At 37.9% G+C, this 20027-nt stretch overlaps 1 protein-coding gene across 1 annotated transcript in view; it reads left to right on the top strand.

The window, feature by feature from the left end:
• LRP1B (LDL receptor related protein 1B) overlaps positions 1–20027 on the top strand; it is a 1293242-nt gene that overhangs the window by 784616 nt on the left and 488599 nt on the right. Inside the window, 4 exon segments of the mRNA XM_043525164.1 lie at positions 830–910; positions 1913–2080; positions 8262–8444; positions 19105–19305. Coding sequence (XP_043381099.1) covers positions 830–910; positions 1913–2080; positions 8262–8444; positions 19105–19305 — 633 coding nt within the window.

Genomic DNA, 20027 nt, shown 5'->3' with positions numbered 1-20027 from the left:
AGAAGCACAAGCATCATGATTCTAACTGACCCTCAGTGCAAAAGCCCTTTGCACCTTTTTGCTCCCCTTTTCTTTTAACCTTTTGCGTAAGTAGCCAGAATATAATCTTGTATGTGACAGCGCAGTGCAATATTGCTTCTGCCTTATAGAGGTTTTGAATTAGTAACTTAATTTATAGCTGTGTTGTGGTGCCTTTACTCATGCTGAGTAGCACCTTACTCCTCAAACAGACCCAAATCAGTGAATTAGAGTGAGTAATTTTTCTATTTAGTTTTCAGGTACTGCATAGCATTTTTATAACTTCATTCAAGAAAACTCATTTCTTTGCAGAAAGATGTATTTTCAGATTTTTTCTACTGTGTAAATCATATCAGATTTCATTGTGCTTTCTTTTTTTAAAAAAAGTACTAAGAGGATGTTTTTAACCCTACTTTTCTCTGTATTCATGGAGAGAACAGCACTTTTGTAACATCTGCATACACTTTAGAGAAGCAGAGCTTGGTGCTGCTTCCAGCTGCTGTTCATTTAAAGAAAACTGGTTTAGCTGGTAAAACTCCCTAGTGTCTGTTTGTTCTGCTAGCACTACAGCATTTACTGATTGTCCTTCAGCAGCACATGACTAACCTTCCCTTCTAGTAACTAGGAGACACTCATTTAAAAGCTGTTGAAATTATCTTCCTGAAGCAATGGCCACTTCAATAAGTGATTTAATGATTCTCCTTTGCCTTTGTGCATGTATGAGGGAGGGGACACAAATAACTGGGATACAGATTAAATCTGGTATAGTCATTAACACATTTCATGTTGGATGCCTTCATATCCTTTGCAGAATTCCCAACCTGTGAACCACTAACTCAATTTGTATGCAAAAATGGAAGATGTGTTAGCAGCAAATGGCACTGTGACTCAGGCAAGTACCAAATGTTCAGTATTCTAAACTGATTTAATTAAGGGGCTGGGGGTACTTTTGATAAAAATACTCATTTCCTACTGGGACTAGAGTAAATCCAGCTTGTAGCCCTGCATAAAATATACGTAATGGCTTTATTTTACTGATTTAAGATTAAAGGTTGTGAAACTGAGGCCACACACCTGGGAGAATGCAGTAGAAATAAGAATTGCTCTTGGAGTTAAACCTGGAACATCACTGCAAATATACTGTATTATATTAGAATAGAATGCAATATGAGACAATATTTGGTAATAAGAATGACCAAGAATCAGAGCATTTCCTTAAAATAAAATGATCAGTGGAATGTATATTTGGCTGGACAAGTGTGCAAAGTGAGCTTTAGTGTTTAATGCAATATCTTTCCCTTTCTTGGGAATCACAATCACAGATTACAGGAATCATCAGACAGAATAGAAATAAGGAAGCCCATTTCAACCCCCTTTTGATGAATTAATTAGTGTCTTTTTCTCCAGCTATCTGTTTTTAAATGTGTAATAAGAGCCTTTCCCCTGTGTTTTTTAAAAGGCTAATTCTGATCTGAGATTTTCATTTTGGCCTTAAGTTATCTGAAACGGTTATCTGCAGCCCATTCATCAGTCTAATGCATGACTTTGTTGTGACTAAACCTAAGGTCTTGTCTTTACCAAAACACAAGTCTTTATACCCAATTGCATAAAAGGGCCACCTTATATAGCTAAGACAGGACAGGGAATTGCTCATAGTGACATAACTGGTTTTGGTATGATCCAGCAGAGAAAGCAATATATAGAACTTTAACATACTGGCTATCACTTCTCTGTTTTCTTCTCAAGGACACTGTAGATACGAAAACAGTAAATGCAAGCATTGTTGCATCCATTTATTAACGTTTCTCATGAGGGTCAGGCTTCTATTCGGATTTTGCACCGTTTAAAGCTGGTCTGGTGCTCTTTTTCTCATGTTGACTCTGAATGTTCACAGATGACGACTGTGGCGATGGGAGTGATGAGTTGGGTTGTGTTCACTCATGCTCCAGTAATCAGTACAGATGCTCCAGTGGCAGATGCATACCAAGTCATTGGGCTTGTGATGGTGACAATGACTGTGGAGACTTCAGTGATGAAACCAAAACAAACTGCACCAAAGAAGGTTGGCTATTTTAATACTGTGATAAAGATTTGGTCTAAATGAATAGTGAACTTTCTCATCCATTGGAAAAGTGAAAGTGGTTTAAATTGTTGGTGGCAGAAAACAGATATTTAAGATCTGATACCCTTCTTAAAGTGGTGATTCAAACAGGATATAAAGGGGATAGGGAGTTAAGCCCTGGATAGCTCAAAGGACAAATCTTAGGGACAGCCAAACAGGCAGGCTGAAGATTTTGTAGTGTTTTTGTTTTTGAGTTACTAGTAAAACTGAACTCTAGGAAGGAGTGATACTCACTCTCTCTCTCTCTCTCTCTCCCAATTATCCTTTACAGATAACAGGAGAGAGAAAAATAGTGCCAATCAATTAAACAAACAAAAACCTACCTTCTCACTGGGAAATGGCACGACCAAATTTGCTTTCCTAGGCAGCTGCCTTGTTTGCCTATGGCTAGAGCAGCCTCTGCTGAAACAAATCCTGCACAATCTTGATAGTTTTACTTCACTGAATTACACTGTACATGATTCTTGTCCTTTTAATAGAGACAGATGTTTCCTGGATCAAGATACACTAGGCAAGGCAACATTGCTTAAGTTAGTACTTTAATATCTGCAAGTATTTTTACACAACAGTTTAGCTCAATATAATATTAAAATAATAAGAATTTCCTATAATTTCCATTTTACCAAAGAATAATCCCTACAATTTCTTGTACTCAGTATTTCTTTCTTATTCAAAACCAATCAACTAAACAAAAAACCGAAGCTATGCTTTACAATGAAAACACATCTGATCTCCAATTTACAGTAGTCATTCTTTTGTTCCTACTGTTTGGTTTACTAAAAAGGCAACATCTACTGCCTCGTGCGGCAATTTAACAAAATGAGCACATGTGGTGAATTTCTTAATTTTTCAATAAAAATTAAAGGAAAGCTTCTATTATTATGTCATTAGTGACAATATTGGCTTTCTGCTGTGACTTGTGATGTAGCAAGTTTCCAAATTAATTTGATTACGTACTAAGATTTAATTCTCCAATCACAAACTACTCTGAAACTTCCAAATGTATAAAACCAGGGAAATATAGTTAAAATACTGTAGAAACATATTTGATCTCAAATACCAAGGATATCACAAAAATCTATCTTTATTGTGTCATTGTAATTAAACTTTGTGTTATTTGCAATATTTTCTATAGACTGAATAATTTTACCATAAAGTAAAATATGGCTGTATTGTAAAGTTGACTTTTGTGTGGTGCCCACTCTACCTACAGTTAAAATGGGAGCTATCACTATGTTTTGAAGTTTTTATCCTGTTGCCCATATATAGGGGAATATAAGGTAAGACAAACATAATATTTTAGATATAAAAACAATATTACTCAATAAAAGAGAAAATCAACAGAATATGTATGTTCCACTAGAAACCCTGAACCAAGTTTGTAAAGAAAGTGATGATAAACATTGCACTAAAGAGGCCCCAAATTTTATAATTCTATGATGTTTTTCTTAGCTAAAGTGAGGAATGAAAACCTGGATATATTCTGCTGTTATAGCCCTGTCATTTTGTATCATCCGCTTAAATGAATTTTGAATAATTTTATTTGCACATCAGTTGGGTTCAAATCATGGAATTAAACCTCAGCAATGAGGCTTTATTATTTTTGACATAACATTAACTTTAATTTAGTTTTCCTGTTTGTACTCATGTAATAAATTTTATCTTTCTAAATCTAGTTCAGAGCAAAGCTATGAAAAATGTTTACAATTTTTAGTTAGTGGTAAGAACCTTGTGGAACTGTGAACACATTCAGCTGCCCTTTGGTTTAATGGGAAACAGCAGAAAGGCTTGAGCATGCCTCTGGATGCACTCAGTATGCTTGAGCTTCCAGGTACTTTGTAAACAAAAACTGTAAATAGTTGTAGTCAAATTTATTCCCAACTGCTATAATGCATATCATTTTTTAATGGAGAGTAAAACATATTTCTGGTTTGGAAAACTCCTTTATATGGTTGTGGAAGTTTTTAATGCTGTGCATCATGACCTCTTCTTAAAATTAAAACAGAAAATTATTCAGCTGCTTTTAACCTGATTCCTTCATCTTTATTAAAACAACAGTTAATTATCAAAACACTGTGAATTATTAAAAAGGAACTTGTATTTCTTCAAGTAATATACCTATGGGTACTCCACTTCAGGTGCACCTTTGATTGGAGGCTTTCTGTGTCAGTGCCCATTCAGTACTCACCTGACCTTAGCTATTGTTGCAACCTGTACTGAGGGTATATAGCGCAGAGACTCATGAACTGTCCCCAGATGGTCCTCAACTGCTTCAGCCTGAGATGGAGCATCTTGTGGTGCCTGCTTTTTACCTTATTTACCTTTAGGGAATAGCTTTATTAGTTCCACAGTTGTTATTTTTAGGTTTTTAGTTAGCCTTTTAGCTCTTACTAATTTTAGTAGTTTTAGTAGTGTTATTTTTGGGAGGAATATTTCTTTGGGAGACTCCTGTTCTCTCCCCCCACCCCCGTCCCCACACCCAGTATCCCCCCTCTCTGGGGTCTCTTCTTTTTCAGGGAGTCTATCTTTGGATTATGCCTATATCCTCTTGTCATAAATATAAAGGAAGGGTAAACACCTTTAAAATCCCTCCTGGCCAGAGGAAAAACCCCTTCACCTGTAAAGGGTTAAGAAGCTAGGATAACCTCGCTGGCACCTGACCACAATGACCAATGCGGACACAAGATACTTTCAAAGCTGGAGGGGGGAAAACAAAGGGTCTGGGTCAGTCTGTGTGATGCTTTTGCCGGGGTCAGAACAGGAATGAAGTCTTAGAACTTAGTAACTAATCTAGCTAGATATGCGTTAGATTATGATTTCTTTAAATGGCTGAGAAAATAAGCTGTGCTGAATGGAATGGATATTCCTGTTTTTGTGGTTTTTGTAACTTAAGGTTTTGCCTAGAGGGATTCTCTATGTTTTGAATCTAATTACCCTGTAAGGTATTTACCATCCTGATTTTACAGAGGTGATTCTTTTTTACTTTTTCTTCTATTAAAATTCTTCTTTTAAGAAACTGATTTTTTTTTTATTGTTCTTAAGATCCAAGGGTTAGGGTCTGTATTCACCTGTACAAATTGGTGAGGATTTTTATCAAATCTTCCCCAGAAAAAAGGGGGTAAGATTTGGGAGGATTTTGGGGGGAAAGACATTTCCAAACGGCTCTTTCCTAATAAAAAACCCGGTTAGACATTTGGTGGTGGCAGCGAAAGTCCAAGGGCAAAAGGTAAAATAGTTTGTACCTTGGGGAAGTTTTAACCTAAGCTGGTAAAAGTAAGCTTAGGAGGTTTTCATGCAGGTCCCCATATCTGTACTCTAGAGTTCAGAGTGGGGAAGGAACCTTGACACCTCTAGATTTAGATGCTGCCTCATTTGCTGGGATCCTATTCTAGTTAGTGACAGCCACTCTCACTGTATCCACTACTTAGGGGTCCATGTCTCATTTAAGTATAAAACTTATTCAGGTTTTAAAGTATGTCTAGAAAGAACAAGGAGATAAAGCTTAGGCTTCTCATGATGGAGTGCTCCCTTCAACCTTCCTCAGACCCAGGCCCAGATACCCAGTCTTGGGTGCCCCTCTGTTTTTCTTTTTGGCCCATCCTGAATGGCCATAAAGGGACCTCTGGGTTACTTATCAGCAATAATGCTCCAAAGCACTCAGCTAGACTCATGGGGAGTGCCAGAGGCATCAATCCCTTGTTCCTCCTGTCCCTCCAAGTCAGTCTCCATCTCAGGATGAATCTTTCAAGCAACAGGAGAGAAGAGCTGCTGAGGAAGCTACTCCATAGACTAACATCTCCTCCTCACAAGATGAAGTGCTGACACTTCCTACCCCTTATATATGGATGATTTTAGGCAGTTATTTTTCAAATGATTGCCCAAGGCCTGGTCTACACTGGTGGGGGGTGGATCAATCTAAGGTACACAGTTTCAGCTACGAGAACCGTGTAGCTGAAGTCGACGTATCTTAGATCGACTTAGAATCATTTACTTTGCGTCCTTGCGGCGTGGGATCGCGAGGACGCGAAGTAAATGATTCTAAGTTGATCTAAGATATGTCAACTTCATCTCGCCGTGGTGGAGTTCCAGAGTCGACGGCAGAGCAATCAGGGATCGATTTATCACGTCTACACTAGATGCGATAAATCGATCCCCGATAGATCGATCACTACCCGCCGATCCGGGTATGGCCCAAGTCTGTTTGACTGTATGTGTTTGTGTGCTCCAGTGCACAGTTGTTAGAGAGTTTTTCCCTTGGTGGTACCCTCTGGGGAAGGCACAAGCACCTTCTGTTGCCCACACACCACGAGCAGACATAAATAACTAAGCTGCCTCTCAGCTCATGACTATGGTTGTGGACAAATGCTGGTAAAAATTGTTCAAATTATACTTTTCAGAATGCAGGACTTTTCAAGACATGACTTTAAAATGTGCCTTAATACAATTCAGAAGTTTGGAATACTATAAATAATCTTTGTGGTGATGATTAGATTACGTTAGCAGAGTACAGCTGAGGAATCCAAAAAATGCAAAATAAGGCTCTAATCTTGGAAACACACATATGCTTAATGTTAAACATGTGGCTAATCCAAATGAAGTCTTATCGTATAATTATTGTGCTTCAATACATATGGGTCTGAATCCTCAACTATACAGAGCTCATGTTCAGTATAGCTGAGTGGGGAAAGGCCAAGATAACTGTCACCTTTTCTACCTTCAAGATCCTTGGAGGTAGCTGAGGGGTGAACTGGCCCATGGTGCATGTAAGAGCAGTTGCATGGCTGGTCTAACTTATGCCAACTGGAAGCATCACCTAGGGACCATTCTGCTTGTCCAGCTATGTTAGATCACATTGTTTTCCAATGCCATCCCTAGCAGAACATCTACTAGGCCAGGGATCGGCAACCTTTGGCACCCAGCCCGCCAGGGTAAGCCCCCTGGCGGGCGGGGCTGGTTTGTTTACCTGCTGTGTCCGCAGGTTCGGCCAATCGCAGCTCCCACTGGCCGTGGTTTGCCATTCCAGGCCAATGTGGGCTGTGGGAAGTGGCGGCCAGCACCCTCGGCCCGCACCATTTCCTGCAGCCCCCATTGGCATGGAGCAGCGAACCGCAGCCAGTGGGAGCTGCGATCAGCCAAACCTGCGGATGGAGCAGGTAAACAAACCGGCCCAGCCTGCCAGGGGGTTTACCCTGATGGGCGGCATGCCAAAAGTTGCCGATCCCTGTACTAGGCCAATGCAAGATTAAAACTAGATATGTCAGCTTCTGAGCATTTCACTGTGCTGCGGAAGAATCCTCATCTTTCTCATTAAAGCAGCTTTAAATCCCTTTTGGGCGGATCTAGCTGTGCAAAGGGGGCTTATCTATGACCAGGGATCTGGCCCGTTCTCCTGAAAACCACTTGAAAATAAATGCCTGCAAACTTTCTTATTAAATTTAGATGTACTTAAATGTGATGTCTTCTTGGGCTCTGAATTCAGGGTTCCATATTGTAAACGTTCTCTAATTGAACAATTTCCATATTTCTTTTCATCATTTCAGTCAAGATTTTCAAAAGTGAGTAGTGATATTTTGGGAGCCACTGGTACTGGGTGTTCAAAAATTAAGTCACCCAGAATCACTAGATACATTTAGATATCTTGGCCTTCATTCCCCTGATTACTGTAGAGCTGATTTCCCTAACCATTTACTGTGGGATGAAACAATTTGGAAATGAAAGGATCAACCAAAGCCCTAAAGCTCATGATCCCTAAAGACTCATTTTATAAACTTGTGGTCCATGCTCATAACATATTTTGTAGACTCAGTAATTCCATTTGTTTTAATTAAATTGCTGGTTATACATGCACTCTGTGTTTCTCTTCCTCTGACGATATGTGTAACTTTTTCTTTAGGTATACGGTGTGATAGAGGAGATACTTATTTCAGTTAAAAAAAACAACAACCCTGGCTGTTCCTGTTATTCTGCACAAATTGCCAAATTTAACTGAGCAAACGAGACAGCTGTACTGCTGTGTTTATATAAACTAGTTTCTTCATATATACCTGGAGATAGAAAAAACAAACATTGTGAACAAGCTGTTCACTATAGTTAATCTTGTCTCTTGATTATTTTATCTAAGAAACTCCCTCTCCTGGAGGATGCAATGAGAAAGAATTTCAGTGTAACCCTGATGGGAATTGTGTTCCTGTGTTGTGGCGCTGTGATGGAGAAAAGGATTGTGAAGATGGCAGTGATGAAAAGGGCTGTAATGGAACTATACGCTTGTGCGATGAGAGAACCAAGTTTTCCTGCAAGAATACAGGTACATTATTGTTTGCTCCAATTCAATTGTTTCTTTCTCAAGGCCATTTAAAATAAAACTTTTTTATTATTTGTACGACAGTAGTGTTCACAATATGCTCCATGCTATACAGACATATATAGTAGGAATACACCATCCCTATTCTGAAGAAGTTACAATTTAAAAAGTTCAAACCAACAAAACTAAAATCAACAAACAAAACTAAACGGTGAAGGGCTGGTGAAAGGGATACAACTTACACAGAAAAGTGTCAATCCTGCAGAGACATTCAGGTGCTTAAGTATGTGAGTAGTTCTATTAAAGGCCTCAACACACTTCCTTGCATGGCTCCATTAGTGTTGTCTAGATAATGACTTTGGGCACTGTGGAGAGAGATGGGGCTGTGCCTAAGATGGTCTTTCTTCTAAGTAACTGGGTACGGAGGATCAGAACAGTGGCTCACCCGTCCATCGCTCTCCATGTTCCATCCAGCATTGCTGGCTGGACACTCAGGGAGGATTATTACTTCATCCTGTTAGGAGCTGTTACTTCATCCTGTTAGAACCTACTGCCCTCCGCCCAACCAGGAGCAACAGAGGAACTGTGTCTTAAGGGGTATCTCAGAGGTACGATGTGCTCCTGTCGGGGCTGACATGCCTGCATAATTTGCATTCCTCAGCATTGCGCCTAGGATTTTAGTTCTTTTTGAGCAGGTCCTTAATCCTGAACTATCTTGTGTTATTGTTCCAGAGGATGATTTTTTGTGGGGGTTACTAAATCTGCTAGTCTGTTGTAACTATGGTCTTCTGGGGACGGATCTCAGAGATATTGATTGAATTGGCAGAGAAGAACGGACTGTGATTAAGTGGAGTGTATGCTTATTACTAGGCACAGAGCTGTTTGGTAATGTTGGGAATGGGAGACTCAGTATAACAGTCCGCCATTCCACTCAAAGAAACTGGTTACAGGTTTCAGTATCTTTTCCCACAGCATTGTATCTGTTTTGAAATATTAACATTCTATTGGAATAGCTTAATTGAGGTATTTTATTATTTCTATTGCTGCCAATTAAATACTCTAAATAAAAGATAAAAATGCTGTGAGCAAGCAAACACTGTGGAAACTACATGGCCATGGGGTGTTGAGAGATGCAACATGTCTTAAACATGCCTGCTGGCCACAATTAAGCATGTTAAATAAAACGCTGAAAGCAGACAAGGCTATAAGTGGTATTTGAGCCCATTGCTGGCAGGCACTTCCGTTTTACGAGCAGGCATTTTAAACAATAACAAATATACAATTATACAGTAATTCACAGTGACTTTACATCTTTTAATTCGTGGGCATGATGTAACTCTGATTTGGGAGTCTGTACAACTTATGAGTTCTAGATCATGTGTATGAAGTTATTATAAAATACTGTATATGTTGGAATGTCTCTGTGCATTTGAAATTCACCATTTGCTAACATTGCCTTTAGCATGGTAACCATCAGCCTAGGGACAATGAAGAGTCATTAAATTTAACAGCTGTGCTCTGACTGTACAATAGATATGCTAAAGATGGTTCCAGAGTTAGAAAACCAGTGTGACCAAATGTCCCTGCATGGGGGTGCTGAAGTGGAGAGTGGAAAATTCCCAAACAGGACAGTGAGACAGAGATGATAAAGCAGGGGTTTAAAAAGATCTCAGGGGGAAGGATTTGGGGGGGCAGGAAGCTTTAGGCAGGAGAGGGGACAATACAGGCATGGTTTGTATGGGGGTGAGGAGCTGTGGTAGTTATGATAATAAACTTAAATAAAGTCCAATATTTGTAAATTGCTTGTTTTGAATTCCAAGCAGTATCCATGGTTCATATGCTTTAAACGCATGAACATAATATCACCACTTTTATATTTATGTCATTTAATTTTGTAGGCCTAGTCTCTAGTAAATAAATTAAACTGATTAAATACCCTAGGATATTTGTAGAAGACATTGCATCCACATACAGAAACATCCCATACAGTCTGCAAAACAGTTCACAGATGTTCTAATAACCAGTTACAATAGACTATTTTTCCAGCAGGCTTTCCTGTTAAAGCTTACCTAGTTTAATGACATTGTGGATGTAGAAAAGGTGAAATAGTTCAAATAGTCTTCTCACTACTGTCCTAGAGTGCACTGATGACCTTGCTGAATCTCTCAGGATGAACTGCTTCTGAGAGCGGAAGTGGGAATTGTGGGAGAGAAAGTATTGTGACTAAAGAGTTAGGGATAGCTCTGATGTGCACAGAGGTAAAACTTAAACTGATTTAGTCTGGCTAATGTGACTGAACTAAACTGTGTGCCTAGACCTGTTCAATACAACCAATTCAATTACAAATGGCTTAGATCTCTAGTATAGACAAGATGTTATAGAACTTTTTAGTTCCCTCAGCTCTGGTCTTTTAAAAAAGAAATCCCAAAAGACTAGAACTAAATTTAATTGTTTAGTTTTTTTTTTTAAATCTTGACCACTATTTTTGAGGTATTAAGGGAGCCTTTTAATATGATTTTTCTGTCTTCTATTTTAGGACTTTAAAGGATTCAATTTTAACTTGGTATTGTTCTCTATTTCTAGGGGTTCATTCCAAGCAATCTCTACTTTCAATGTTTTATAGCACTCATGTGGTGTTTGTTTCATGAATCTGGACTGTTAATTTCCTCATTTTTTGTATATATAAAACTACATATATGAGAAATTTAAATTACTGTATGGGATGTTATGTCACATTGAAAAAATGTGAAGAAATGTAGCTCCTTTTCTGTCATTTTTTATCCTGGAACTACTACTTCTTACCAAATTATAAATTCCATAAATAGGTGTTTTACTATGATCTGACTAAATTCCTGACTAAAGCTTGATCATACTAATGTGTCAGTGAAGTCTTTAAACAAGCAAACAATAAAGAAGCAGTTCAGCCAATTTAAGTGGATTATTCATAGTGCTGGGGGAACATCCAAAGATTTGCCTCAGGGAAGTGAGAGCTTTCCTAAGTAGCTTGATTCCAATACATGGAAATTCACTAAGGAATTTAGTTTGAGGTATGACTCTTCCACTAGCTCTAAAATACTACACATATTAATACATACTTTTTGTCTAGTAGTGCACAGCTGATGCTTGCCCGGAGAAAGCACTGATACACTTTCTTTGGCTTATTTTTAGTCATGGTATAAAAATAATGGTTTTCAAGATTACATAAGCAGCAAGTGTAAAATGCGGGGTGTGTGTGTGTGTGCATCAGAGTAAAAAGTTAAATGTATTTCTAGTTCACAGTCCATGCTTTTGCTTGCATTTCCCATCGAACTAACTACATGCAAATTTATTAAAATAGAATAAGGAAAATAGATTGACAGTGACACGAAATTGAAACTATAGCATGTAAGTAAAATATATTAAAATCAGGGTGGATTGATTTAAATCAAGGCAATTTTAAATCATGGTTTAAATAAGCATTTCTATTTGAACTTCAGTTATTTTCTAAAGAAAGAAGCAGTCTCATTGGTTGATATAACTATTAAAACATGTTATTAAAACATGTTGATTTACAACTAATAGAGCCCTTACAGTGAATTTGGCACAGCTTTTTGCTACCCAGGAGGGTACTTTATGATTATATACATTTATTTAAGCAATAATATAGCTTAATTGTTAAAGTATGTTTGTCATTTATCTAATGTTTAAAGATACTTTGAAACAAAACAAAACCTGATCTAGAGCATTTTTCTCAGGAATAGTCCAATTAAAGAAGTAAGTCACCATTGTATCTATCTTTATGGAATCCATTTCAAAGCTGCTATTGCAAGTTTTCTTAATTTGGGAATACAGTATATCTTTAAAGCAAATGATAAATCCAGACATAGTTAGAAAATAGATATTTTAATTAGCATTTTAGTATCCAGTCTTTAAGACCTTTGTAACATCTGAATAGGAGTAGTGTAATAGTCTGTTCACATCCAGCCCCATTCAAAAGTATTTTAATGTTGTATAGATACTGGATTATATTTAATCTGGAGCTGCAGCATAATGTTGGGCAGAGATTCAGACTGATATGTAATCCATTTTAGGTTTTCTTTTAAATTTACTGCCATTTGGCTTTTTGAACTATGTACAAAAATCAGGTCCTATATGTATTTTTAAAAAAAAGTTAATTATGTCATCTCAACAAAATAATTAAAACATTGCTCTTAGTGACTAATAAGGAATACAAGTATGTGAAATAAATAAAAAACTGGTATCTGTTATTAGAAACTTTAGTTAATCTCAAAATTAGATAAAAAGGGAGATACTAATAGAGGAAGCATAAGTCATGCCATGGCAGATCCAATCACTGGTCCATCAAATCCAGTTCCTGTCTCTGGTAGTGTGTAGTTTCCTCAGTGCAATGTCAGTCATCCCACCTTATGCATTTAGCCATTTGTATACTGCTGAACCTGGGATGGGATCTGAGCAGTTTACATTATGAATCATGACATTTGAATGCTCACACTTTACATATGTAACTGTTTGGTTTCAATCCTGCTGCCAATGATCCTAAGGAATTTTTGGCATTGACTTTGGGAACAGGATCAGACCTGTTGTTATTGGTCATGCAGTTATATACACTTAAAAAAAACCCAAACTTCCAGTAGAACTTTTGTCTTAAAACACATATATCCCATCTAGCACTAGCTTTACTAGTCTTTCTTTTATCTTCATTTATGTGTATACACATACACACACAATCCTTGCAGTGTGGTGCTAGAGAAGAGAACTTGGCGATAGAGGGCATAACCTTCAGCAAGTTACGTTAGTGGGGGTGCACTGGTGTAACCAAACACAGAACTCAAACCATAATTTCTCTTTATTCTCACTGGACTTTAAACCTTTCTTTAATTGTGTAATAAGAAACAATGTAAATAGATACTATTATCTTCCTGATTAAATTGCATGAACACTGAAATATGAGAAAACAAAAGCTGGTGCACTTAAAGACGATGAGCACTGAAAACTCTCATTGACTTTAAAGAGGATTATGAGCGCTTAGCTTCTCTCAGGCCTTATAAGGAAAAGCAAACGTTAAATGAAAATACTTATAAAATCTTGAACCTGTATAAAAACACCATACTGCTGGGACTCCAGGTTTTACCCTTTTTGGAGGGGGTGGCAAAAGCATCTGTCTGGAAGTCGTCATTCTGTGGTAAACCCATGGTATTGCCCTTGGAAATCCCTGCAGGAGTTGATTCTGACACTTTAAGCCTTAATTTTTGCTCTATACTTTTCCTTGGAGAGACAACTATGGAATCAGTGGCACTATCATTCTGGAGGGAGCCATGTTTCCAGAGTATTGGAGAGCCATGTACGGAAAAATGGAGAGGCCAGCCCTTTGTGCAAATATCTTAAAATGCATTGGATTTTCTGACCAATGGTGGTGCAACTGAATGATGTTGATGGTGAGAGAGGTTGATGTGCAACCTGCTCTCTTTGCATGCCGACAGATCCCTTAACCAAAATGGAAGATGTATCAGGAACGAGAGTTCCCATATTGACGCAGAGATTCCAGAATAAATGTTCTTGTTTCATGGCTTATTCTCTGGAAGAGGGTGATACACAGCTGCAAAATTTTGTGGAGCTTCTTGGAATTGAGCCCTAATTTGCTGAATTTCGATGTTCTACGGAGAGATAGTACATATCTAGGAAATTCACTTCCAAAGAGTGTGTCTCATCCTGCTCTAGTGGCTGATCCACCTAGAGAATAACAGCCTACTACTGCTACCAGTTACTCTGTTAGCTTAAGTGGCAGAGGTCTGTGCAGATGGCCTATAGATATCCACCCTGCTAATGACCCCTGTGAGTTTCAATATGGTTTCACACAATTATTTTTTCAGTTGGCTTTTTTTTTTAAGTTAAAAAAATGTCAACATTGCAAAGTCAAGTGCTGCTGGCTCTTAATGGTGATTTCCTCTGAGTACCCAGCTTGAAACACTGGGGAAAAAATAGTATGTGATGATATAATTAAATGATGCTGAAGTAAAGTTGAACAGGCAACCTTACTGCTGGCATTTCCTAACTTTTCAACCATAACATTTTGTAATATATATTTTTGTGTGTAATTATTATTTATACTACAGTAGTATAAGCATCCAAATGCCACAGTCAGACTGGGGCACAATCTTTTAGATGGTGATATAGAACACATTGTTCTTTCTGTGATCTGCAATAATAGTTATCCCGTTTGGGAATTGAAATGGCCTCTCCTGGCGTAATAGCCAAGAGGCACACTTGATGTGGGTGAACAAATGATTGCTTTTGGGAAAGCCTTTAAATAACAATATTGCTCTCTTCTCCCGCTCTCCTTGAAATGAAGTAGGTTAAAATGACTATGTTGAAACAAATAAGGTGACCCATTGCAGTCATTAATAAAGCCTGCTCCTGATGAGTTGAGGGGAGAAAACACTCCTTAATTTCAATGGGAACCTCTAGTGTAGAATGGGAGGGCACCAGTATTTTAGATACTAGTAGAAAACTGTCATCTTGCAGTTCAGTAGACAATACAACCAAAGGCTTCCTATGCTCCACATACCGAACAGTATGTAAATGTTAAGTCTCTGTTTAGGATTGCTAATTTTCATAGACAATCAAAACCACTAGAAAATGCATTTTGATCAAGCTTTCCAACATACCTATGCCTATTATTTGAGGCCTTTTTATTGCGTACATTGCAGACAATACATCTATCTTCATGTGTATAAGAGATATGGAAAACAGTAGATATATGCATATGAATTGATGCAGCTCTTGTACTAGAAAAGGTGTCTGGAAAATAAAAAATGTATGTCTCATGCTAGGGCAATAATTTGAAATAATGACATCAATATAGGGATAAATATATGTGCCTCATTTAAATCTGGACAAAATTAATTTGTTCACATAAGTCTATTCTTTTATTTAATAAGATATGTCAAACCTATCATAGTTGAAGAGGAATCCTGTGTTATAGAATATATCTTCTTTTCATTAACATGAAAAAAAGTCAAGTAAACAGGTTTGTTCTTTAAGCGGCTGTATCTATAAAACAGATTGAAATAGAGGTTAGAGGCTGTACTGGAATCAACATCAATTTACTTTGGGATATGGCAAATTTGCATGGCACAAACATTTTCCATTATTTTCTTTGCTGCTTCTGTCTTTGTGATGATATTTAAATTCCAGTGTTCTTTTCAAGGTAAAGATGAAGATGGAAGCTCTCTAGAAGCACTTTTGATTGAATGTACGTATTTAAGTTTATGCATACAACTTTGTTTCCTGGTTGCTCTAACTTATTTTTTCTTTACTTGTGTAACTGTAAGTGAGTAGGTAGAAACAAAGTTGTTCATTTTTTCAGTTTGGGAGGAATAAGGATTACAGTTCCCTTTGTTGTCAGTGGAATGATGGATGTGCTTTGGGCTCCAACTTGGAAGATGCTGAGCATTTTTATGAGGTGCACCGCACTCTGAACTTCCATTAAAATCAATAGGAATTGGAGGTGCTCAGCACCTTTCAAAAGTGCTCAGCGTCCTCCAGATCTAGTTCCTAATTCTTTGTACTCTGTACTGTTACCGCACAGTGAAATATCCCCTTGGTAATGTACCTTTTGCCATGCTCTTTTATGTGTAATTCAGGATTGGTAAGCATAAATAAATATTAAATTGCTTTTAAATGTATGGGTATTTTAATATTTTGGTGTTATTCCTATTTAGAACAGGATGTTCATGAGTGCTTAATGTGTAGTTTAAATTTATGTGTAGTTTAAACATTTAAATGGTAGGTCTTTCACCATTTGCACAAGGTCTCACAGGAAGCCTGTAGCAGAGCTGGAAATTGAAGCCAGAACTCCTGAATCCCAGTCTGGTGCCTTAATCATAAGACTGACTCTCGTATTTTGCTATTTATGGTTGTGGTCTTGGCAAAAACCCGGAAGATGAGAGGAAAACAAACATGAACTCAGTTCTTTTCAAACCTCAAGAAAGATCAGATTTAGTATAATCCAATTTTTAAGTGAAAGTATGAATTTGTTCTTATATCATCTGAATTAGTTTGCCGCTGCCTAATATACATTATGGTATACACTCATACAGAGTACTGTGCTATAAGTTGATGAGCAGAAAACACTAGCTAAGGAAGGTAAAATAATGCCCAAACTGCAGTTCAATCCAAAGTCCTTTACCCAAGGCCAGCTTTATTATCACGAAAGGATTTAAAATGAGCAAATCACTTGATCCCAGCCATCAAAGGCCATTCTAGTTTTTAGCAAACTGGGAGGAGAGGACATAACCTTCTCTCTGGGTAACCTTTCCTGATTATTGTGTGGGCCTCTTGCCACGTCCCCAGAGAGATTGTCTCAAGCCTTATCTTCTTGAGACTGATCCAGGAGTATTTCTTTATATAGCTTTCAACAGGTAGTCCCATGATACGTAGTCAGCTGACCCATTCCCATTATGTGCCCTTTCTGAAGACTACAACTCCCAACAATGAGCAGCCTTAAAGGAGCTATGTCCCTGTAACAGATGTGCTGCCTGCCCTTGCAGACCAGTGCTCTGTTACATGTGTGTTATTAAAACTTTTGACTGTTAAAAATATTTTATCTGAAAATACAAATTGATGATGAGAAGTATTTAAAATATTTGGGGCCAGAGATGGGAGGCGCCTGTTCCCCTCTCCCATCACCTCTGCAAGTCCCTCTGCATGACTAGTCCATGTACTGTGGTGGGGATAGAGAGAGAGAGGAATTTCTTGGCAGAAAGAGGGAGGAACCTAGGATGGTGGCATTGTCTCAATAAAGAACTACAATTCCTAAGCACATTACCAGCTTTAATGCTTGTCTGACTAGCATAAACACCATTAAAAGGAGATTGAAATGTGCTGATGAATAGTTGGAGACAGTGGCATCAGAGCTTGATGGCAACTGTCAGCGTGTGTGAACAATTGTGGGGGATCTGTTTTTTGGCATGGATTTGTATAGATGCGGGTTTTTACCCCAAGTGACTCTACTTCCACAGCCATATACTTCTGAGAGGTTACAAACCCTATCTCTATCAGCAGACAATGCTGCAACTGTAACATTTCTAACATACACGTGTAGCATAAACTGGAGTACATTTTTCCCTTGTGTAGTCATTTCCAGTGAAGGAAATGAGTTGGGTATTGCCTATTTAAAACTTTGTGAAAGTGTTTCATTTGCTAGCAATGTTTCATTTAAAGTAATGTCAGTGATGTCACCCCATGGAGGGTTCGGCTCTGGCCGCTCTGTCTCAAGTTCAACAGAGTTCTCTCTGCTTGCATTAGATCTAGAACTCACAGGAACACATGAAACCATAGGCCAGTAACACAAGAACAATCACAAGAACAAGGTCCACTATCTTTTATCATTTTTATTAAAGTTACCAACAAAGTTATGAATGTCACAGCACATACAACTCCTAGATATATCCATCCAGTTACAGCTACAAACATATTCTCATCCTCCTAGACAGTGTTAGAGACTGATGGCTCTCTCATGGATTGACCATCCGTACCGGGATGGTTCCTGCTGGAGTTCTCCCATAGGAAGCTCAATTTTCCCACTTTGGGCACCCCCTCTTTTATAATGTAATTCTGTCTATACCTACGTTCTGCACATGTGCATGGAAGTGTCAGCCCTCTTTTTTCCCTTATTGGTCTGTGTCCCCTAGAAACATAAGGGATCCCAAATGCTATGGGTTGTATAGGATCTCTTTATTCTCATTAGCGTTGACGTACAACTTGTATCCTGTGCTAAGGCACATGTTGGAAACAGATGTGCCTCTACAGCATTTTTATTATTTAAAATTAATCTTCCAGCTAATTTTTGCAATATTACCATTTGGTACCACTTTCTTCATAATCTTAGGGCATCGGGTTATTATTTGGTCACTAACTTATGTCAGCATTTTTTATCTCCAAAGCCTAAATTAGGTAAGCTAGAATCTGGAAGGCCTCACCCTACAGGTCTTGTGTTTCAGCCTTTCTGACGTAGATATCTAATAAATGATCAATCTAAGTACTGATCAATTTTATACTTCTATAATCCAACAGTTTAACTCTATTTAACATACAATAATTATATATATCATGTTCATTAATCGTAACATCACACAATACATGGATAATAAACTAAAATCATTGGCTAAAATTTGAAGTATGATTACTGCTTTGGCATTATATGGAAACATATTGTATATAATTATTACAGTATTTTTGTTCATGGTAACTACTAGTTTAAGTCAGTGTCAGATTGGGATCTTGCTCTTACTAGGGGTGAGTGGGGGTGGAGAGAAAAGAAAATGGGGAGGAAAGCAGGAGAAGAAATATTGTAACAATTTTGGGCAACCTATAAAACTGTAATTCAGTATATTTTACTTAGATTGCATAGCTGCCTGCATGCAGTTTCATTGAACATAGAACCTATTAGGTTTGACATTGGTCAAGAAATTAAGACTGCCTATTTAGATGTAGATGACTTAAAATACAAAGCTGAGCTTGTTTAGAGCCTTTCTGTTAATTTAGAAAGAGAGACCATTAATACTAAAATGTAGTACAACAGTAGATTTCTCTGTAATGTTACCATAGGTTTTCCTATGTTTATTTTCAGTCTGATTTCTTGTGTTTGTCTCTTTTCTCCAAGGGAGATGCATTAGCAAAGCGTGGCTATGTGATGGAGATATTGATTGTGACGATCAGTCTGATGAGGATAATTGCGAGAGCTATATGTGTGGACCACCAAAATATCCTTGTGCTAATGATACCTCCATCTGCCTACAGCCTGAGAAGCTCTGTAATGGGAGAAGAGATTGTCCTGATGGATCTGATGAAGGCGACCTCTGTGGTATTTTCTTTTTAGGCGCACTCACATCTATAAAGCATTCAAAATTATTTTGTTTCCCTAATACCACTTGATGTTTTCTGTTTCCATCTTCCCTTTCTAAAGAATCTTATGTTAGCAGGGTATTTAAATTTTCTCACGAGTAATTTGTGCATTTTATTTTAATGTCCATGTTGTGCTTGAAATTGTATCAAGCCTCTCCAAAATGAAGCATGGTGAACAACATAGGTTCTCTAATCTAAGAACCTATCTTTTAATCTCTTAAAACATCCCTTACAAGGTACATGGTTGTAGCCATAAGCAGCTGGAAAGCTCCCTTACACATATAAGAACACCTGTACTTAAGTGTGCCTATAATACTGTCACACAACACAAACTTAACCACTGTTGAATTCGATCACTACTTAGATGGGAGGGTTTGTTCCCCCCCCCCCCCCCCCGAAACATATTAGTATGCTGCAAAAAAAATTGTGGGTGTGTTTTTTTTTAATTATTCCACAGGTGTCATTCTTTCTTCTAAGTCAGTACTGAAGATTTGACATTGCATGTTATTAAGATGCACTATGCTCATCCTTTAGATGAAATGTAAAAAGAGGACTGTTCTGGCGAGCATACTCTATCATGCTGTCCAATATTATCTCACTGTTTCCTTGTGCTCCACCATTAGTCTTTCTGAATCCATCTGTTCTTTCTTATTTTATGCTTAGTTTTCCTTTTTTGGGGTA

The sequence above is a fragment of the Chelonia mydas genome, chromosome 11 (assembly GCF_015237465.2).
Source record: "Chelonia mydas isolate rCheMyd1 chromosome 11, rCheMyd1.pri.v2, whole genome shotgun sequence".
NCBI classification, from domain to species: domain Eukaryota; kingdom Metazoa; phylum Chordata; order Testudines; family Cheloniidae; genus Chelonia; species Chelonia mydas.
The sequence above is the reverse complement of the archived record's forward strand: the minus strand, read 5'-3'. Positions and strand labels throughout refer to the sequence as shown.